At 42.1% G+C, this 23,309-nt stretch overlaps 1 protein-coding gene across 4 annotated transcripts; it reads right to left on the bottom strand.

Moving 5' to 3' along the window:
- Positions 1–3,364: 3,364 nt before the first annotated feature.
- LOC144590733 (aprataxin-like) lies at positions 3,365–22,218 on the bottom strand. Of its 4 annotated transcripts, none has more exons than XM_078395165.1 (8): positions 22,081–22,218; positions 18,583–18,716; positions 14,413–14,459; positions 12,212–12,553; positions 9,454–9,513; positions 7,752–7,978; positions 5,738–5,841; positions 3,365–3,725 (listed from the first exon to the last, which is right to left on the bottom strand). In XM_078395165.1, exons 2-8 carry the CDS (start codon positions 18,710–18,712, stop codon positions 3,574–3,576), a joined length of 1,062 nt encoding a protein of 353 aa, XP_078251291.1. In that variant the 5' UTR covers positions 18,713–18,716; positions 22,081–22,218; the 3' UTR covers positions 3,365–3,573. The 4 variants fall into 4 exon arrangements, with proteins under 4 accessions (XP_078251291.1, XP_078251290.1, XP_078251305.1 ...); XM_078395164.1 differs by lacking the exon at positions 22,081–22,218 and adding an exon at positions 20,515–20,765; XM_078395179.1 differs by lacking the exons at positions 12,212–12,553; positions 22,081–22,218 and adding an exon at positions 20,515–20,765.
- Between the last annotated feature and the right edge of the window lie 1,091 nt (positions 22,219–23,309).

Genomic DNA, 23,309 nt, shown 5'->3' with positions numbered 1-23,309 from the left:
CCAGATGAGAGAGAGCGGTGTGTAGAACCTGGGAGACCGCATCATCCGTGGACCTGTTCGGACGGTATGCGAACTGTAGTGGGTCCATGTTGCGAGGAAGGAGGGCGCAGATGTGCTTCTTGACTGGAAAAACGAGGCTTGTCATCATTGGAGGCTTATTCTGCTGTTGCTATTGACTCTTGTTTTGAGCTTCTGGTACCCCCAGGTGCTGACAATCAGGTGCCTGATTGGCACCTGATTGGCAGCATCTGTGAGCATGGGCCCTGCTACAGTGGTCAGTAGGTGTCTGCTCCAAGAATCGGCATGCTACGTTTGACTGTTCTGGATAGGGCCCGTGCGATAGGGCAACTTCAAGCTGGTGTTCCGCAAAACCAAGTTGCGGCATTATCTGGAGTGAGCCCTAGTACCATCTCCAAAGTGAAGGCCAAGTTCCATATAACGGGGGATGTCAGAGACAGGCCGCGAAGTGGGCGTCCCAAGAAGACGACCCCCGAAGAAGACCGTTTCCTCACCCTGTCAGCACTTAGGAACCGTAGGCTGTCTTCTACAGATTTGCAATCAAGGTTTGCAGGACGATATGGCCGACGGCTCTCTGCCCACACAATTCGGAACAGACTGCACGCAGCCGATCTCCGGTCTCATAGGGCTGCCAGGAGGCCTGCCAAGACTGCCCTTCACCGTCAGGCCCGTTTGCGCTGGTGTCGGCAACACGTGCACTGGAACCTGAACATGTGGAGGAACTTTATGTTCAGCGATGAGTCCAGATTCTGCCTACGGCAGTTGGATCATAGGTTAAAGTGTGGAGAAGACGCGGAGAACGCTATGCTGATTGCTGCACCGATAGAGTAACATCTTTTGGTGGAGGCAGTGTGATGGTGTGGGGCAGCATCTCCCTCACTGGAAAAACGAGGCTTGTCATCATTGGAGGCAATCTCAATGCAGAGAGATATCGGGATGAGATTCTGCAACCAGTGGCAATCCCATATCTCCACAGTCTGGGACCGAACTCTATCCTCCAAGATGACAATGCTCGCCCCCACAGAGCAGAGTTTCTCAGAGACTACCTCCAGAATTTGGGAGTGGAGAGGATGGAATGGCCTGCCAGCAGTCCTGACCTCAACGCCTTTGAACACTTGTGGGATCAGCTTGGGCGTGCTGTTCGTGCCAGAGTGACCAACACAACCACGTTGGCTGACTTGCGACAAATGATGGTTGAAGAATGGGATGCCATCCCACAACAGTGTGTGACCAGGCTGGTGACCAGCATGAGGAGGAGGTGCCAGGCTGTTGTGGCTGTGTATGGTTCTTCCACACGCTACTGAGGCTCCTGTTTATTAAATGAATAAATTGTTAAATTGCCAATATGTCTTGTTTCTTCAGACTTCAATCATCCAATCCACCAAACAACACCGAACAAGAGTCAATAGCAGAATAAGCTGTTTGGCATTGGCAGAGATTTGGCAGATTTTTCATGGGCGCAACCCACATACTCAGCTCTGCTGCTCATCCCACAAATGCATGTTCCTTACAAATGTGGCACCATTTAAAAGGGAAATAAACAGGCTTTCCAACGGTATAAGATTTATTGCCAAGAAGCATTGTTACAACAAAGAAATAATCTACCAAACACAAATCTCCTTACTTTTTGTGCTATGTTTAGTTGATCACAATTTTTTTTTGCTTCAATGGTCATATGTTCAGGAATCACTAAAACATGTTGGGTGTAGGATTCCAGACACACAGTCAATTCCAACTAAATATGACCAGAAATGAAACTGCTTGTAGCACTGATATTGCTTCAAGCAAGTGCTGTCCCAGCAGTAAACAAGTCACTTGAGAAGCAATGACCAGGAATTCAACACAAGATGTTTTTGGAATATAGATTCTAACCATTAAGTTACTGGAGTCATCATTTCAAATTCATCATTTAATTCAGCAAATACAAGTTATACTGACATATTTACATAATAGTATTCATTCTAAATTATATAACCAAAATAAAAATTAAATTCAATTAACAATTTATAGCTTTGCTTTTTAAAATCAGTAACTGTCTACACTTCAGATATAGCTTTTTAACATAAATCAGCTGTGAGTCTAACCTGCAATATTTTATCCAGAATAAAGTACATATGTATAGGAATAATGACTCCTTTATTAAATTAGACAAGGAGGATTATTATGTGCAGAGGGGTAAGTATAGCATAATTTTATAGTTCTTTATTTTAAGGAAGCATTAGTATTTTGTAATTGGAATGTGGAATAATTTTAATGTACTATAAAGTTAGGACCTACTTACTCTCTCCGTGCATACAGATCAGGCTTCTTTAATCGAAATAAGTAATTATTCCCATTCCCGGGAGTGAGAGATGGGTCCCGCTTATATAACTTTGCAGGTGTCAGGTTAGCAGTACTATAATAAACGGAAAATGTAATGTAATACCCATCTTGGCATGGTTGACTTCAATACCCAGAATGTGATATTACAAGTTAACAGTTGAAAAAGCCTCAACACTGGAAAACAATTTCCCATCTGAATGCCATTGGATCCTTATTGAAACTGCAAAATAATATAAAGAAACAAGAGACTGCAAATGGTGGAACCTTGAGCCAAAAAACTGTTCGAGGAACTCAGTCAGTCAGGCAGCATCTGTGGAGGGAAATTAAATCCTAAAGAAGAGTCCCCGACCGAAAAGTCATCTGGATTTTTCCCTTCTCAGATGCTGTCTGAACTGCTGAGTCCTTCCAGCAAGAAGTCCTTCCAGCCATCGAAAGCTTTGGAAAATACTTACACTGGTGTAGTAACTTTAACGATCTTTAGGCACCCCAAAATGCTTTACAGCTACAACTAATATGTATATAACACTTCCCACAAAGCTTTTCTATTATTGATCACATAATCTGTTTAAATAATAATATGAAACCTCTTCCATTCATTGTAGCACCCAGGCAAGGCCTCAGTTTAACATCTTACCTTAAAATCTGTACTTTTTAGTATAGCAGTAATTGATTTAAGGGTTAACTTAAATGTTTCAGCTCGACTTGAGTGGGATATATACAGACGACCTCCTGACCCAGAGGCATGTTTGCTACCAACTCAAGCATAGCCGACAGCCAAATATGCGACGCTGAAGTGCTTCCCTGGCACGTGCACTGTTGGAGAAATTCACCAGAATGCTTCTTAATGCTCCAAAGACGTACAGGTATCATATATATATACAGCTAGAAACAGGCCTTTTCGTCCCTCCAAGTCCGTGCCGCCCAGCGATCCCCGTACATTAACACTATCCTACACCTACTAGGGACAATTTTTACATTTACCCAGCCAATTAACCTACATACCTGTACGTCTTTGGACGTACAGGTATGTAGGTTAATTGGCTGGGTAAATGTAAAAATTGTCCCTAGTGGGTGTAGGATAGTGTTAATGTACGGGGATCGCTGGGCGGCACGGACTTGGTGGGCCGAAAAGGCCTGTTTCCGGCTGTATATATATGATATGATATGATATGATAATAATAGGCAAGTGAATGATAATGGAACAGCAAATGGACACAATGAAATTGCTAAACTTTAGGGGAAATGGTTTTTCAAATGCTCTTTCAATTGTGGAATGGTGGGCAATTGTTGTTGGCAAACGTGGCACATTAGTGGCATTTTTAACAACTTAGATATTCCTTCCTTGACAGTTATCCTTCCATCCTGTTCCACCATCTTCATCACATCTAGTTAAATTATAAAAATACAAGCATTAGTATTCATTTAAATTGAGAAGGCTTGTTAGTTTCCAATTGTCTGCATGTAAAAAAATATTCTGGAGGAGAAGGAGTGCAAGGTAGACAATTGTTCAAAAGCTGGCTTTTGGAACCAAAGTCTACTTGCATTCCTTGCCACACATTAAAGGGCAAACACCTTTTGCCAAAACAGTCATGTGAAATAATCTTGAACCATTCTCAACCTTTTTCCAAATCATGTGCAAAGGGGCCAGGTAATCACGAAAACCAATATGCTCAAGGTGAAAATAAAACTGTTAACACAAGAAGTTCGAAACAATACTACCGGAAAAAGCTTACAATGTTGCGAAGATCTACAGTGATCAAAGGATTACAAACATTTCCAAATTTAGCAAAGGAAGACTAAGCTAGATAAAGAAAGGGAAAACAGAATACACTATCAAGTTAGAAAGCTGTGAGAGCTTCCATTGATATGTAGAAACGATTAGCAAAAGCTAATGGAGGTCCCTTACAAACTGAAGTGCAGTTATCTTAAGGAATATGAAAGTTAAGAGAATTTTTTTAGAGGTTCATGGAATTTCTTCTTTCCGTAATAGTGAAAATCCAAAAAATGAACCTGAAAGAAATGAACATTAAAAGGCGGGTGCAATTAACATGTGTTTTAAATGACAGTAATTTCCCAGGACCCAATGTCTTTCTTCCTAGAGGTGGCGATGAAGATAGTGAATGTACTAGTTATAATCTTCCAAAAATCCATAGATCCTAGATCTGTTTCCATAGTTCTTTATTTTAAGGATTAAGGGATTCCTTCATGTGCTTGACAGCAGGTATTCAAGAAGGTAGCTCATCGCCATCTTCTCAAGAGTGAGACCTCAACTGAAATGTGAACAGAAGTCTTGTCTCGCTGTGGAAAGGAGGATATACTTGCAGAGGGAGTGCAATGAAGGCTCATCAGATTGATTCCTGGGTTGAATGGATTGTCCGTTGAGAAGAGATTAAGCAGACTCGGTAACATTTAAAAGAATGTGAGATGATCTAATTGAAACAAACACTAGACAGGATAGACACAGAAATTATATTTATTTTGTTGGATCCAGGGGTCACGCTTTCAAAATAAAGATTCAGCCATTTAGGACTGAGATGAGAATAGTCAGTCTTTGGAATTCTCTACCCATGAAAGTGCAAACGATTCAGTCATAAATATTCCAAACTGAAGTTTGAGGACTTTTGGATGTTAGGGCAATCAAGGGATATAGGATAGTACAGGTGCTGAAAGAATAAAGCAATCCGTATTCTTTTGAATTGTGGAAGTGATGAGAGGAGTCAAACGACCGTTTCCTGCTATTTCTTATGTACATATTTATTGATGCATTTAAAGATCAGTTAGATAAGTAAACAAAAAAGAAAGGAATATGACGAAATGCTGAAAGTGTGAGTGGAGAGGGGTGATTTGTAAAGAGCATAAACACCATCATTTTGACTATATCAGTATTACAAATTTGATATAATTTTAAAATATACTTTGCTTATTTGTAATAACTACCATCCTAGGATAAATAGCAAAATTAAAATGTTCATATATTCCATTCACCAACAAAGGGTTCATAACCTAAAATAAATCTTTCTAGCAATCTGGAGGAAAATTAAGATTTAACTTAGTTCGACAGTTTTGTTCATTCGCGTGATATCCATATTAGTTCACCTACTTAAAGTTTGTAATTCAAAAATTTGTAATCAAAAATCTATATTTGTTGACTTATTCATTTAAAAAAAATGCTAGTTAATAATGCTATTTTCAAAAGAAAAATCCTGTGTCTTTTGAAAAATGTGTAAGTTCTGTAAATTATTCTTAAAAGGTTTAATCTCCAGCATTTCTCACCAGTGAGGTGCAAGTGTGCCAAAACAGTTGCTTTGACCTATCAGAAGTTGAAATAAGTGTCTCAGACAATACACCCAATGTGAAAAGTTTGAAAACTATTGCAGTAGATGGATGCTCCTCTTACCTTGGGATTCCAGGAAATAATCTGTATTAAATGAATTCCAATGCTTTTTTGTCTTAAAGCTCGGGGAATCAAAATCCTGACTAATAACATGGAGATGCAGTTGACTGGTAAAAGAGAATTAACAGTGATTAAATATTCAGCAACCTTTTAACTATCAACCAGTACCCAAAAATAATTATACTAAAGCAATCCTCTTAAGAGTTCAACAAGACTAAATTAGTTTAATCTTCAGGATGTAATTAAATATAAAATCCTGCATTGGATTGGACCCCATGAAGCTGTTTCCCTTAAACTAAATGTGTAGAACCATTGTGCGTGGCCTCATAATATGGGATTTAAATTTAAGACAGAGATCAGGAGAAACTTCTTCCGCGTTGTGAATCATTGGAGCATTTTGCTCTTGTGGACAGTCAGTCTTTCAATTCAAAACTGAGATCACTCAGATTTGTGATAACAGATTTTAATATGTAAAAAGTGTACATAGATCACCGCCCACTATTATTGTGCGTGCAGTAACAAAATATACGTTTCAACTCCATGTCATAGAGTACTCAGGGATGGGACGATGGAGCAATGCAAAACTGGGGGGGCAAAGATGATTTTGAGTATATAGGATCAATTACAATCACCCTTAATTTACGATAGAAATCCAACTTGGAAGCATTTATGCAACTTTTTTTTTTAGTAATTGAAAATATTCAACGCTACCAAACAATAATTATATTCCATGAACTGCAGCAAAAGTAAACAAAATGAAAAATTCTATCCTTAATCAAGGATTGGATAATTGGCTTTAGGGGTGACATACCTCCTGCTCCTTTTGCATATGATTCACGATAAAACAAGATAAAACAAAGGACGTCTCAATCATTAGGACAAAATTGGCTTTCTGTTATTCACACAAGTTTAAAGGAAACAGTTTTACTCAAAGAAAGTTTAAGAAATACTTTTACGAGAGAAAGTGTTAGGATAAATACTTTATAAATTTTGTACAGTTTTTTTATATCAATCATTCTTCAATAACTTAGCACAGCCCAGGTTGCTAGGAGTAATTTTAGTCTTAAAGCATGGTTTCAAAAAATACGTGTGTAAAAAAATACTTGCAGGTATGTCACAAACATAATGACGTACTTGACATTGCATTGTGCAATTTTGCTGACTTTAAAGGAAGAAGCCAATTTGAGAAAAAAGTAACACATTTAATAGATGAGGCAGAAAATGATATTCTATTCCAGTATAACAATCCAGAACTGCAAAGGATATGATATCCCACCTCCCCCATTGTCTTTCAATATTGTCAATAATGCAAAGTTCTGTGGTTCAGTCAAATGTTTAAGATACTAAATGACGAATATGGGATATTTATATACTTGTGGCTTGGTCACCATTAGACTGTAATTCTACCAAAGAAAATTATTTCAGCTCAATTCCTGCACAGCCTTGTGTAAGAGTGTCTTCACATGAGGCACTCCTCTTCAAAATATCTCACTGTGTGGAGCTGCTTCTGCAAAGACTAATAAGGCACACAAAAATTGGGAGTCACTGCAATTTGCAGGCAAATGTAAATGTGTTTAAAACAGCAATAGCACTAGAACTCTCCTTTACATATTCTGAGTCACGCTGCAGTTTGATTGACATCTTCCTTCCTTCAAAATACAATTTTAAATCTACCTTTTTGACCAAGCTTTCAGCCATCCATCTCAATACTTTTTAATGCAGCTCCTTCCAATACCTTCATTGACCCGTGCCCAGGTAAAGCCCATTAATATATTTTGTTACCTTAAAGATTCTTTATAAAATGTAAGTATTTGTTTTTAGGTGGAACAAGCAACATTGCAAATGTTTCATTTAGTACATAAAACCCGGTTGCAGCAAAGGTACTTCCCAGCTATTTATTTTCAAACCAGGGGTTCACCTACAATGCAAGTGTAAGGTTAAACCACAAGAACAAAAATAGATTTGGTTACATGGGATGAATGTAAAGCATGTTCCAATTTTAGCGTGTTCACCTTACCTCATGCTGGGAATAGCATGGTAACCCAATCGAAATGTTAATGCTTTGGAATCCACACATTCTTGTACCAGCTTTTCTCCAACATCATTCACGTGTTGAAGCAAATTTAAGTGATCCTTTCTTATAGCCTTTAGATTGAGGATAGGTTCCCATGGTAAAACCAGCCAGTGAAAACGAGCCTTCGGATATTTATCCTTAATTGCTACAACAGTGTCATCTTTATATACCTGGAAATGCAAGTACAATATTTTTGTATTCATCTGCAAAACCATTCATCTATTAATAACCCAAAAGCATTTTATAAACAAAAATGGTAAGTTAGCTGGTGATTGCTTTGCAAAGCACCTGTATTCAGTCCACAAAAGTGACCCTGAGCTTCCTGTTGCCTACTACTTTAGTTTTCCATCCCATTCTCACAAACTGTCTATGGCCTCCTGCACTGATATAATCAAGCAAAACGTAAGATTGAAGAACAACACAGCATTTTTGGTAACTTGCTCTTTATTTCTACCTGTATCATAGCTGACCATTTCTATCAGTTCTATCCATGGGAAGCCTGTGGAGATTGTTGAGGAATATAAGTACCTGGGCACAATCTTCCACAACCTGCTGAAATTTGCCTCCAACACAGAGGGTATCCTCAGGAAATGCCAGCAGTGGCAGTGTCTCCTGAGGAAGCTCAATTCCTTCATTGAGAGCGTCATCATGTTCTCCTTCACCTGCTGGTTCCATTCTATCAGCCTTCAGAACAGAAACCGCCTGCAGAGCACAGCCTAAGTCTGTTCCAAAATTATTGGACTCCCTGGCAGAGCCCTCTCCATCCTATGCGACCAGCAGATGCTAAGGTCAGCCGACAGGATTTTACAGGACCCCTCACACATCCCGTTCTCTGCATTTGAATGGCTCCGCTCAGGATGCTGGCTTCGCTGCCCAGGCTGTAGGACACAGAGGAGAAGGGCAACCTTTGTCCCCAAGGCTGTTTAGTTCAACTCCCAACTACCTCTGTCCCGCTGCTCACCCTGCTAATCCCCCCCCCCCCCCCCCCCAAATAGTTTTTGTACTACTCTACGTGCCTTTGTAAATTGCCCCACAGGGACAAATAAAGTATTTTTGAACTTGAACTTGATGTTATTCATTTGTTTTGTCATTTGGCTCAGTTTTTCCACTCTCCATTAGTATATCCAGGCCTGCTGGGAATATCCCATGGTTTTGCCATCAGCAATACATCACAGACAAAGATGCACAACAATCCATTCAGAGATATTCCCTTTGTTCTAACTAGCCCTCTCCACTGAAACCTCTTACTGAAAACCAACTTGTTTTTTTTTCTTTCCCAGTTTTGACAAAGGCTCATGGACCTACAAATGTAACTGTTTCTCTCTTCACCTGCCAAGCATTTCCAACATTCTCTGTTTTTTTCTAAGGGTTTTGAAATAGAGCCGCTGCTTAATCAGGAGTCAGTGCAGGTCAGTAAGCAAAAAGGCAATCAGGCGATTGAGACTTGGTGCAAGTTAAGAAGCAAACAATTCATTTAAAGTCAATAAAAGGGTAAATATGGAGGTCAAACAAACCCATCAATTTTAAAGACTAAAATTTCTACTTCTCTGCCATGATCAACAACTTTTAATGTATTTTGGCAATTATCTATATCTTTCCAGCTAATCTGTTATAAATAATATATAATTTTGAAAATAAGTCATACCTGGTACATTGGATCCTGCATTTCATGTTTTAGTTCTTGCTTCCACATTCCCTGAAAATCCTGAAGAAGCAAAGTTAGATTTTGGGATAACAACTGTTTATGGTTATGTCTTCAAATGTATATTCTGTAAAAATGGTAGACCAATAGTTTCTTGGATCTAGTACATGCATGTCAAGCCATTAAGATGTTATGGAAGTTGACACAAATTGTATCCCACTCCTCCTGTTCCCCAAATAACACCTTTATTTATAATCGAACCATAGGGATCTAATATCCTACATATTATAATTGTATAATACATCGAATAATACATATAATAACTCTACATAGACAAGTATTGTCTATTTCTCAAATAAATCTAAATCAGAAATAACTTAAGAGAAGATAGTAATTGATACAGAATTTGTTCAATTGTACAACGGAAAAGTATTGATTCATGAGATCTGAAATAAAAACAAAACATACTGGAAGCACTCAGCGGGACAGTCAGTATTTTTGAAGCAAGAAATTGAGTTAGTAGTACAGGTCCATGTTCTTCATCAGGAAGTTGTCATGTAAAGTAATCGACCTGAAATATTAATTGTGTCTCTCCGCAAAGAACCTAGCTTTGCATTAGGGTTAGAGATGAAAGCTGGAAAAGGGGAGAGGTAGGTGAAAGGGTGGCAGGTAATAAGTTAACACAGACGAAGAGGATTTTTTGATAGGCAGATGGTTGGAACAAATGTCAGAGCTAAGAACAATAGGTGTGAGACAGGGTTGAAACGTTGTGGATGGTGAAGCCAGGGGGAGGAAAGGAGCAGTTTGGGTGGGAGGGAAATAGGTGGGAGTACAGATGGGGAAAGGAGGGAGATTAGTTAAGAGGTTCCCTAAAATCGGAGAACAATGTTTTACCAAGCGGAACATGAGGTGCGTTCATCCAGTTTGCATGTGGCCAAACTCTGCCAATGGAGGAAGCCAGGACAGATAGGCCAGTGTGTGCATGGGAAGGGGAGTTAAAATGGTTAGCAACCAGTCCGCAAAGGACTACTGCATCGCCCGGTTGCTAACCATTTTAACTTCCCTTCCCATACGAACACTGAGCTTTCTGCCTTGGGCCTCCTACATTGCCACAGTGAGGCCACGAGCAGAAGTATGTCATTCACCCCATCGAGTATACTCTGCCATTCATTTATGGCTGATCTCTCTTTTCCTCTCATCCCGGTCTCCTGCCTTCGCCCCATAACCCTTGACACCCTTACTAGTCACGAATCTGTCAATATCGCCTTAAAATATCTAATGACATGGCCTCCACAGCCATCTGTGGCAATGAATTCCACGGATTCACTCTGACTGCAGAAATGACTCCTTTCTAAAGGTACGTCCTTTTATTCTGAAGCTATGGGCCCAAAACTGTTCACAATACTCAAAATGTGGTCTGACCAGTGCCTTATATAGCCTCAGCGCTACACCCATTTTTATATTCTCGTCTTCCCAAAATAAATTCAAACATTCCAAATAAACCCCCAAAACTTTTTCACCCAGAGTTGTGAATTTGTGGAATTCTCTGCCACAGAGGGCAGTGGAGGCCAATTCACTGGATGAATTTAAAAGAGAGTTAGGTAGAGCACATGGGGCTAATGGAATCAAGGGATATGGGGAGCAGGTAGGCACAGGTTACTGATAGTGGATGATCAGCCACGATCACAATGAATGGTGGTGCTGGCGCGAAGGGTCAAATGGCCTCTTTCTGGACCTATTTTCTACGTTTCTATTGCATTTGCCTTCCTTACTACTGATTCAACCTGCAAATTAACCTTTTGGGAATCTTGCACCAGCACTCAAGTCCCTTTGCACCTCCGATTTCTGAATCCTCTCCACATTTAGAAAAATAGTATATGCCTTTATTCTTAACACCAAAGTGCATACACATTGCTATGCTGTATTCCATCTGCCACTTCTCTGCCCATTCTCCCAACCCATCAGAGTCCCTCTGCAGAGTCCTTGCTTTCTCTACACTAGCTGCCAATCTACCTATCTTCGTATCATCAGCAAACGTGGCCACAAAGCCTTCAATTCCGTCATCCAAATCATTGATATGCAATGTGAATAGCAGCGGCCCCAGCCTTTTATCTATGCTAGTATCTTCCCTCTACACCATGGGCTCTCACCTTTTTTAGCAACCTTATCAAAAGCCGACAATGCAGGTAAACAATATCCACTGACTCTCCTTTGTCTATTCTGCTTATTAACTTCCTCAAAGAATTCCAACAGATTGTCAGGCAAGATCTCCCCTTCACAAAACCACGTTGAATTTGGCCTATTTTATCATGTGCTTCTAAGTACTCAGAAACCTCAACCTTTATAATGGACTCTAAAATCTTACCAACCACTGAAGTCAGCCTATAGTTTCCCCTCTTTGGCTTTGCTCTCTTCTTGAACAGCAAAGTAACATGTGCAAAAATTTGCCCTTTTCCTCTCCCTGGCTTCACAATCCGTATCTCTTCAATCAAGTCTTATCTCACTCAGTAAGTCTTATCTCAATAAGTCTTATTGTTCTTATCTCAGGGCTCTCAACCCAAATGTCACCCATCCATGTTGTCAAGAGATGCTGCTGGACCTGATAAGTTACTCCAGCACTTTCGATCCTTTAGCTTTGCTGATTGTTTGGTACAACTACAGTTCACTGTATTTCGGTTTCGAAAATACAGACACAATGTGGAAATTATGGGGCAAGGCATAATTCAAATATGTAACAATTTAAATTTAATGCATCAATTACTTTTTTTTCTGTTACTTCTGCGACGTTCACTGCAGTCCTTGTTTGTTCTTCCTTTGTCTTCTCTTTCTTCTTTTCGGGTTTATGATTACATGAGCTGTGCTCCCTTGGACTCAAGTGATCAGTCTTCAGATATTTGTCCAATGTGCTAGAGTCATTGTTAGGAGAAATTTCTTCATGCGGTCTCTTTGATGACAGTTTCTTTTTTTCTGAAATTACTTCTCCGAACTCTATGGTGTATGGATACAGCTGATTGACGATGTGAAGAATTTGTCCTGGCTTCAACTTTACTTCCCTGTCTTTTCCCACATCTTCTGAATTGATGTTGCTTGGATTTATCCCTAACTTTGGAGGAGACCAAGAGAAAAAAATATGTATATAAACCCACTGAGTGAACATTTCCTGTATTTGAGAATACAGGAACTAGTTAAGGGTCATTTGACTCCTCAAATCTGCTCTGTCATTCAGTAAATTTCCAGTAATTCATGTCCACTTTTCCTCCTGATCCCCATATCCAATATCTATAGGGTCCAAAATATGTTGATAGCAGTCTTTAATAAATTCAGTAACTGTGTATCCACAATGTTTGGGGTAGAAATTCAAAATAGTTACAATTCTTTTAATGAGGAAATTTCTTATAATACTTCAGAGCTGATTCCAATTTGTAGACTTTTCAACTACAGTGAATAATATCTAATCAAATTTCTCCTCTGATTTTCTATTTTTAATTTAGGTCACCAGCATTTGCAAATAGTTACCTGTAGAATTATTTATTCTGAGAGTCACCAGTATCGGCCCAAATATTTTGTGTAGTGGAAGGGGAGGAGGTATCTATACAGACATTATAATATTGGGAGCTGAAGTGTGAATACAGCAAACCCTCATCATAATGAACCACAGGGTGGGAGAATGGTATCCGTTATTGCAGACTGTCCGTTATAACTGAGTACGGTATTATTATATGTATCTGAAACAAAGAACTGCAGTTGATGGCTTCAGACTGATTGAGACTGCTGAATGACTCCAGCACTTTGTGTTGTTTCACCTTAAAACTAGGCGCTGGTCTGCACCAGTGAACTCTTCTTCACCAATTCATGCAGCTGTTATTGTGGGACAATGCTTTCTTCAGGCCGTTGCCGACACCAAGACGCGTTCAGTCACCATGGAGCTCCCTCCGTTCTCACCTGCTGTCGCCTCCAAGGTGATGTCAGCGACTCCCGGGAAAGAGGCCGGGTGGCAGAGCGGCAGGAGGAGGGGACGGACGGCGGCCAACCAGGGAGTGAACAGAGCCACAGCTGACAGCAAGAAGCAGCAGCAGGTGAGAGAGGGGATGGCGGCCCAAAGAAAGCACTGTCCCCAGGGCCACAACATCAGCGGACAATACAGTGGGTAAAGAAGGGCTCATTGGTGCACCTTACGAGTCAGGGGTGCAGTCAGAAGCCGGGGCTCCAAATGGTTGGGGAGACAGTGAGTCGGGGGTGGATCAGCAGGCGCGCTATATCCAAAATCCGTTATAAAGGTGTCGGCTACGATGAGATTTTACTGTACAGACATAACAACAAGAGATAATGCACATAGAAGTTAATTGATCAGTCTGGAGGAAGTTTTAATTTGATCACTGATATTTGGAATCTTTTTAGAAGCCCAAATTCAGGCTTCTGATTGTTCACAGCATTAAATACATTGTGAAAAAGCTGAAGTGATAATCAAAAAAGTGATAGTCAATTACGTGGGACGATTGGTTACTTTTTCTGAACGAACTATTCAAGAAATATCACAAGCCACCCTTACTTCACAACCCTGCCAATTATTTCTCTGTAGGTATTTATCCAATTCCATTTTTCAAAACTATCATTAAATCCATTTCCATCACCTGGGATCAAGAATCATAAAGAGAGCTTGTTCAATTCGAGGAGACAATTAATCTCTCAAATGCTCTTCTCTCACAGCTCTGCAAAATACTCCTTTACGAGTGGCTATCAAACACTCTTTTGAAAAAAAACCCATCAAACTGTTTCCATCATCCTTTCACACAATGCATTCCAGATCACAATTCAACAAGTAGAAATGTCTCCATGTCTGTCTTACAATTATCTTTAACACTGCCAGTGAAACAGTTTCTCCAATCAAAACATGTCAAAAATAAGAGTACTATTAAATACATATTAAATACAACACTAATAAAATAAACAATATAAATATACCTGTTTTACAAGAACGTGTCCTTTATTGTAGTCTGCTTTCAGCTGTACTGAAAGGAACAGAAAAAAACTATTTATTTTTACATGCCGTAATCTCCATCGTAATCAGGGCAACAAAATCATCAAAGATAGACACAAAATGCTGGAGTAACAGCAGAACAGCGAGCATCTCTGGATAGAAGGAATGATGATGCTTTGGGTCGAGACCCTTCTCTCGACCCGAAACATCACCCATTCCTTCTGTCTAGAGATGCTGTCTGTCTCGCTGAGTTACTCCAGCATTTTGTGTCTATCTTCGATGTAAACCAGCATCTGCAGTTCCTTCCACACAACCAAATCATCAGCAGCATTACTAACACTGTAATAAATTATACAGTATGGAAATAGGCTATTTGGCCTGTAATGGCTGCACCCACTCTTTGTGCCTGTCTTGTGTGCTTATTCCTACACTCCACTTGCTTTTGTTAAAACCTGCAAGTTCCTAATTGTTTTATAGCCCATTCTTGATTCCAACAATTTTGACTGAAAATAATTCTCATCTCTCTTCTAAATCTTTCCTGGTGTTTTCAAATTGAGGGTTTATAGTTACTGATCGATTTTCTAAATCTGGGAATAATTTTTCCCCCCATCAAGAAACTTCTTAGATCTTAATAATCTCATTTAGGTCTCTACTTAATCTTGTCTGTCCATGGAGAATAATCCTCAAATCCAACCTTTTTTTAAAACTTGGTGCCTCACCCTTGTTAACATCCTAGTAAACACCTCTGGACCTTCGATACATTTTCAAAAGTCTGGCACTTAGCAGTCTGCTATGCTTCATTCTCCTTCATTTATAATGCCAGATAATTTGTAACATTCATTCTTAAACTACTTGAAAACATTTGTCATTTAAGATCTTGTGTATATGAACACCAATGTCTCTGTTTACTTTTGTTTACAGATATAGCATTGAAACAGGCCCTTAGGCCCACAGAGTCTACGTCGACCAAAGATTACCCATTCACGATCACTAGTTATATCCTACACACTAGAGAAAATTTACAGATGCCAATTACTCTACAACCTTTCACGTCTTTGGAATGTGGGAGGAAACTGGAGAAAAGCCATCGGTCACAGGGAGAAGGAACAAACTCCATACAGACAGCACCCATCGTCAGAATCAAACCTGGGTCTCTGACGCTATAAGGCAGCAACTCTTACAGCCATTTAGAATTTTCTTTCCACTACATAAGTCTAGTAATCCTCATACAAGAGAACTATTAGCAATATTTACATGGAACTACCTCAGCCCTTGACGCCATCAGGTGCCTGCCGACCATGGATGAGTTAGATGGAGAGCTGACGGTAGAAGAACTCAGCAAAGCCATTGACAGCCTGGCCTCAGGCAAGGCCCCAGGCAGCAACGGGATTCCCCCAGACCTGATCAAGCACTGCAAGACTACCTTACTGCTTCCTTTGCATGAAGTCAGTGCTGGCAAGGAGCTGTACCGCAGGACACGAGGGATGCCACGATCATTACCCTCTACAAGAACAAGGGCGAGAGAAGCGACTGCAACAACTACAGAGGCATCTCCCTCCTCAACATCGTCGGCAAAGTCCTTGCTCGGGTCATCTTGATCTGCCTGCAGAAGCTGGCAGAACGTGTCTACCCAGAGTCACAGTGCGGTTTCCGAGCTGGAAGGTCAACAGTAGACATGGTCTTCTCCCTTCGCCAGCTCCAGGAGAAGTGCAGAGAACAGCGGATGACCCTGTATATTGCTTTCATTGACCTCACCAAGGGGTTTGACTTCGTCAGCAAAGATGGCCTATTCAAGGCTCTCCCAAAGATCGGCTACCCACCAAAACTGCAGAGCATGATAGAATCCTTCCACATCAACACGAAGGGGACAGTGCAGTTCAATGGCAGTTTCTCGGAGCCCTTCGACATCCGCGTCAAACAAGGCTGTATCCTCGCTCCCACCACCGTTGGGATTTTCTTCGCTCTGCTCCTGAAACATGCCTTCGGCACCGCAACAGAGAGGATCTACCTGCGTACTAGATCAGACGGCAAGCTCTTCAACCTCACCCGCCTCCGAGCCAAAACAAAAGTACGTGAAGCTCTCACCAGAGACATCGGTGTTCGCCGATGACGCTGCAGTTGTGTCAGACACCCAGCAGGAACTACAGTCATTGATGGACCGCTTCTATCGGGCTTGCAAGGACTTTGGGCTGACCATCAGCCTGAAGAAGACAAACGTCCTGGGACAGGATACAGAGGCACCGCCTGTCATCACCATCGACGACTACGAACTCGATGCCGTCCATCAGTTCACGTACCTCGGCTCCACCATCACCGACAACCTATCCTAGGACACAGAGATTGACAAGAGGATCGGGAAGGCAGCTACAACTTTCGCTCGCCTCACAACTCGAGTGTGGACCAATCCAAAGCTGACAGTGAAGACAAAGATGGAAGTCTACAATGGCTGTGTCAACGGCAGTGAGACATGGACTACATATGCCAGATTGGAGAGAAGACTCAACACCTTCCATCTTAGAAGCATCCGCCGTATCCTGGGTATATCCTGGCAAGACAGAGTGTCCAACGCCGAGATTCTGTCTCGCGCGTTACAAGGATGTCTAAGAGAGATTTGAAGGTGCTCGACATCAATTTGGAGTCCTGGGAGAGCCTTGCAGCTGACCATACAAGGCGGAGAGGTACCCTGAACCAACATCTCAAAACGGGGGAAGAGAAACTGACGAACGCAGCGGCAGAAAAGCGGGCACGCAGAAAGGAGCGCAGCAACTTCAACAGACCATCCACACACAAATGTGACCTTTGCGACAGAGACTGTCACTCCCGCATTGGTCTCTTCAGCCACAAGCAACGCTGCTCTAGCCGAGGTGTGGAGCAAGCAGCCAACTAGGATGCATCACCCATGGTCAGCCATGACCGAGGGGGTCTAAGAAGACCCCAGCCTTCACCTTGGCAATACTAGTCTCCACAAAAGGTAGGTAGAAACATATCAGTGGTGAACAGGAGGGGTTCACAGCAAGCAGGTAATTCATTTACTTAATTTGGACAGTCTGCTTTGGAGTCATCTCTGTACACTTTCACCTAATGGCACAGACTTGCAAGGTTTAGGAAGATCAAGATAGCTGTACGATTTTATTTTGGACATATTATGTTGCATGTATTAGCACACTGCAGATCCCCAAGCAGTAACACCTGTAGACATAACTGGTTCAGCATATAATGTTGCTACAAAGTTGTATATTATGTGCTACAACACAATAGACAAAATTCAATAGCCTAAAGCTCTGGACTAATGATCTGATAACACGAGGATAAATTCCTCAGCAACTGCGGAAGTTAAATTTGGTTCACGATCTAAATGTGGAATAAAAAGATGGCCTGTTTGCACAGCAGTTCAACAATTAGTACTGCAGCCTCAGATCTTCAGAGACTGTGTTTGCCTCTGACACTGTATGCTATCTGTGTGGCAGCTATATGCTTTCCCTCTGACCCCATAAATTCGATCATGCCGTACTTGTCAATAGGTTGAAAGCCTGCTGTGAATTATCCAAAAGATAGTGCAAATCTTTGTTTTGCGTGCTACCCAGGAAAATCATGCATACATTCTTATAATCAAAACCATACATGATAACAACAGGTAGTTCAAAAAGAAAAAAATTAGTGCAGAATAGTGTTACAGCTACAGGCAAAGCACATATTTTTGTTTTAAAGTGCACCGGCTGCAACAAGGTTGATTGGGAGCTCAGGAAAATGTATTTGCCTACAAGAAGACTTTTCAAGAGTCTGATAACAGCAGAGAAAAAGTTGTTCTTAAATCTGGTGATACATGCTTTCAAGAAATTGATATCAGTAATGTTTAAAACAGTGCATTGTTGTGAACATCCGATGTGATTTAGCACTGGGTGACGTCTATCTTACCCTATCTAGTCTGCTGATCGTAGCGATGTATTTGAATATTAAATCTCTAAAATCCACAAAGGCAATCAATTATAGCAAACCATTCAGAAAAACCGTAAAAATCAGTTAACTTTGCAAAGGACTCCTCGCCAGGATTCAAGGACTGAACCAATGTTCCAAATGGGCAACTGTGCTAAATGACATATTCAATTTTATATCCCACAATGACTTGTGAAAGCAGTCTATGCTGTTCCGCTCACCTTGATGCCGTGAACATTTTTTATCTGTAATTTTGGTCTCTGGACTCCGTCCAATAAGCACACATGTTGAGTGTGCAAGGCGTATTGGTTGATGTCTTCTGTCTTTACTCACAAGCCAACAAACCCTCATTGTACTTGAGGAAAAAAAGGTAAAGCATCATTGAGATATCCGTCAATATATTTGTAACAAGCTGCAAACGTAGAATGCCTCTTTTACCAGTCATTCAATTCCAGCCACTCGATCACCAGCTTTCCTTTGCCATACAACGGCAGTTTCTGGTTTCATTTCAGTTTCTGGTTTCATTTGCCTCACCCTTAAACGAGAAATGCCCATCATAAAACCCGTTGCACTTTTTGATAACTATCCCAAGATTGTTTTTCATGTAGCTGGGTGGTATATTTACCTGAAAATCACTTATGCAAAACATTTTGAGGCATTTGACGACAAACATTTTATAAAGTCAAGCTGCAATAATATATCTTTACTAAACTATAAAACACATTAGATTTTAATCATTTCATATGTTCTACTGACAGCAGACAAATCCAATCAAAAGATTTAAATGAAATAAAATGCTTCATTTGAAAAGATATGCCTGTTAATTCTTGAAAAATCCAATGGATTCCAGTTATTCATATCTGATTCAATGCCTTCATTTAAAAATTCTTTTTTATTTCCAATTTCCTCACTTCTTTTTCTCGAAGCCTTTCTCCAGCCTCCAAAATATCTGGCTTTCTCATTCTCAAATTGAATTTCTTCTCTATGGTGACCATACGTTAGCTCCCAAAGCTTTGAGTTGTCCCACCCCAAGTTTCTCTGCCTCTCTAATTATCTTCCTTCATTTCAACCATGCCTTAAAACTTGCATCTTTAGCTAAAATCTCCCTATCTAGTCTATTTTTGACTTGAAATGACTGTTGTGAATCATTTTGGGATTGTCACATTAATAGAATATCGCTTCTGTATTCTATTTTGGGGTTGTATCTTGCATGCTTACAAATCTTTCCTGTCTGGGCCACCACACCTAGATAATAGAATCCTTATGAATAGGTTTAAGAGAGTAGGCTTGATAGAATGAGCTTCTGAACAATGTTTCTCCTTCTGGGGAGTGACAGGATGAGATAAAGTATGACAAGGAGAGACTCGCATGAAACAAACTGTCATGAATCAGATCAACTGATATTTCAGTACTGTAGATTCTCTAATTTTGTACAAATCCTTCTCCAGTGATTTGGCTATCATCATATCATATCATATATATACAGCCGGAAACAGGCCTTTTCGGCCCACCAAGTCCGTGCCGCCCAGCGATCCCCGTACATTAACACTATCCTACACCCACTAGGGACAATTTTTTTTTTTTTTAAATAACATTTTTACCCAGCCAATTAGCCTACATACCTGTACGTCTTTGGAGTATTCTATCTCAACTTTTATTTCTTCACATAATCATGTACATATCTTTCAAGTAAATTTAGAACAGTAAAAATTCTTTAAAACTCCTACACAACATTGTCTTGGCTAGTTTCCTTCACTTTCAACTAATTTCCTACGCATTTTGGATCTTATCTCTCGATAACTACTATAGTTAAGTTTTCTCATTTCTGACATGAAGTTGGAGCTCAACTAACAACTCTTATGCTGTCAGGAGGTTGTGAATTCAAATCGCACTCGGCAAACCTGGACACCTGGCTTCACGTTGATAATGCAGCCCTTGACTGAAAGACATGAAAAACTATTTTTTTGACGACGCTGCAGACTGGCACCATATCCTGTTCCTATCAGCTGCTAAAGATTATTACAAGACTTTTACAACTTGCTCTTCCTCCTACCCCCCTTTCTACTCATTATTCTTTCCTGTTTACTAAGCTATGCCTCCGCCTACCCCCCTCTCTCTCCGATGTCCGTGAAGTTAGCTCCCGTTGTCCTTACCGATTAACTCCTGCCCCTGTAGTCCGCCAGGCCCACCTCTTCAGCTGGCCTTTTGCATGTTGGGACTATGACTAGAAAATCTTAATACTGGAACGAGGGGTTGGGGATCAGTTTAAACACTGAAAACGCGCGTTAGATCTCTCACTAGAGACCACATTCTGCTTCTAAAGAGAAGTTTGTATTTCTGTATCCCAATTCCCGCAGCAACAAATTGTGAGAGTGCGAGTAACGCGCATACGTAACGCGAAGGGCTGACCGATTGCGGGTGCCTGCGCATGCGCATATGCGGTTAGGCCCAAGTGACGACAGAAGGTTCGGACGCACATGCGCAGCGCAGCGCGGCCGCCATCTTTGTAGAGGCGGACCTCACCGCGGACGCTGTTAAAGGTGCGGCGCTCTGGGTCGTCAAAGACCGATAGATTTAGGACAGGGAACTTGTGAAGAATGGGGGGGATCATTTAGAGTTCAGATCACCGAGCCTGGAGGACAAAAGGTCAGGTGGCTTAAACTTTAAATCTTTTCACATCTTCCTCATCAAAGGAGATGTCATCATTCTTCAGGGAACATTGTAGGAAAATGACTGCAGATGCTGGTACAAATCGAAGGTATCACAAAATGTTGGAGTAACTCAGTGGGTCGGGCAGCATCTTGGACAGAAGGAATGGGTGACGTTTCGGGTCGAGACCCTTCAGATGGATGTCGGGGGGTGGCGGGACAAAAAGGATATAGGTGGAGACAGGAAAACGGTGGGAGAACTGCTTCTTCTTGCGTTTGAGGCAGCAGAAACCATGTAACGCCCTCCAGGCGCTGTAGCCAGTGCAATGTGCTGTTGTCGAGGGCCGTGAGGTCTACCCCTCCACCAGAGGGACGGAGGACAATGCAGTCGAAAATTACCTGCTGCTGGTCTGCCCCACACACGCAGGCTGCTGATGAACGCAAGCCCCAACGATGCATGTTGGTGTTGAACCGGCCGACCCCTTTGCGGAGCCAGTTCAGGGCGACAGTGAATTGAGGAGGTCGCGAAGTCTGTTCCCAGCTGGTTTTCCATATCATATCATATCTATACAGCCGGAAACAGGCCTTTTCGGCCCACCAAGTCCGTGCCGCCCAGCGATCCCCGCACATTAACACTATCCTACACCCACTAGGGACAATTTTTACCTTTACCCAGCCAATTAACCTACATACCTGTACGTCTTTGGAGTGTGGGAGGAAACCGAAGATCTCGGAGAAAACCCACGCAGGTCACGGGGAGAACGTACAAACTCCTTACAGTGCAGCACCCGTAGTCAGGATCGAACCTGAGTCTCCGGCGCTGCATTCGCTGTAAAGCAGCAACTCTACCGCTGCGCTACCGTGCCGCCCTACATGCTCCTAGTATGTTGAAACCGGAGCTGCAGAGGGTCGCTGCATGACGGGAGAAAGGGTGATGAGATGACGGGCATTGAGGTCCCAGTTGCTGTGAATCATGGGCGAGGTGGTGCAAAGGATGTTTGGCGTCCGATGTGGCCTTGCGCACCAGCCTATGAGTGAAGAACTCTCTGCGAAGCTTGGCGGGTGCGATACCTGCAAGCACACCGGCAGGAGATCCGTCGGAGTAGGGCGTAGGCAGCCAGTGATGATCCGCATGGTGTCGTTGAGGGTGGCGTCTAGCTTGCTAGTATGAGCGCTGCGGCACCATACTGGGGCGGCGTACTCAGCGGCGCTGTACACAAGTGCAAGAGCACTGGTTCGAGGAGTAGATGTCCTGGCGCCCCATGACGACCAGGCCAAGCAACGTAGGAGGCTGTTCCGTGCCGAGCCTTCAGCACGGAGAGCTTCAAGGTGTTGCTTGTAGGTCAGCTGCCGATCTAGTTTCACATAACATAACATAACATAACAACACTTTATTGTCACTCGGCACAACACCGAGCGAAATTTCAGCAGTCACACAAAATACAGCAAAAAGAAAAGAACACAGGACACCCGACCCCAACACAAACATCCATCACAGTGACTCCAAACACCCCCTCACTGTGATGGAGGCAACAAAACTTCCCCTCTCTTCCCCCCGCACCCACGGACAGGCAGCTCGACCCCTACCGAGGCAAACGACACGCACAGCCCCCGCAAGGGGATGGAAGGCCTGAGGTATGTAGGAAATGGGTTGTAGAGTAGGGGTGACCCATTGAGGGTGACGGTTAGTTGGCGTTGAGCTTCCTTGTTGTTCAGGTGAAAGGCTGTTGTGATGGTTTTTGCCACACTTAGTTTTAGTCTCCAGGTATTAAGGTAGCCCGCGACAAGTTCCATATCCGCCGAGAGCACATCCTCAACATTTGACCAACTCTTGTCCGAGTGCAGTAGGGCCAAGTCATCTGCGTATAGGAAAACTGGGAAGGGGAGGGGAAGAGAGGGACAGAGAACTATCTAATGTTGGAGAAGTCAATGTTCATACCGCTGGGCTGTAAGCTGCCCAAGCGAAATATGAGGTGCTGTTCCTCCAATTTCCGGTGGACCTCACTAGGACACTGGAGGAGGCCCATGACAGAAAGGTCAGACTGGGAGTGGGAGGGGGAGTTGAAGTGCTCAGCCACCGGGAGATCAGGTTGGTTAAGGCGGACTGAGCGAAAGTGTTGAGCGAAACGATCGCCGAGCCTGCGTTTGGTCTCGCCAATGTAGAGAAGTTGACATCTGGAACAGCGGATACAATAGATGAGGTTGGAGGAGGTGCAGGTGAACCTCTGTCTCAACTGGAAAGTCTGTTTGGGTCCTTGGATGGAGTTGAGAGGGGAGGTATTGCATCTCCTGCTGTTGCT

Source organism: Rhinoraja longicauda, chromosome 3 (assembly GCF_053455715.1).
Source record: "Rhinoraja longicauda isolate Sanriku21f chromosome 3, sRhiLon1.1, whole genome shotgun sequence".
NCBI classification, from domain to species: domain Eukaryota; kingdom Metazoa; phylum Chordata; class Chondrichthyes; order Rajiformes; family Arhynchobatidae; genus Rhinoraja; species Rhinoraja longicauda.
This window is presented reverse-complemented; position numbering and strand designations above follow the sequence as displayed.

Coding starts and splice junctions, on each gene's coding strand:
- LOC144590733 (XM_078395165.1), bottom strand. CDS start 18,712: ATGAGGGTTTGTTGGCTTGTGAGTAAAGACAGAAGACATCAACCAATA. Junction 12,554..14,412: donor GACACGTTCTTGTAAAACAG/GTATATTTATAT, acceptor TCTCCTCCAAAG/TTAGGGATAAATCCAAGCAA. Junction 7,979..9,453: donor TGCAGGATCCAATGTACCAG/GTATGACTTATT, acceptor TTGCATTTCCAG/GTATATAAAGATGACACTGT.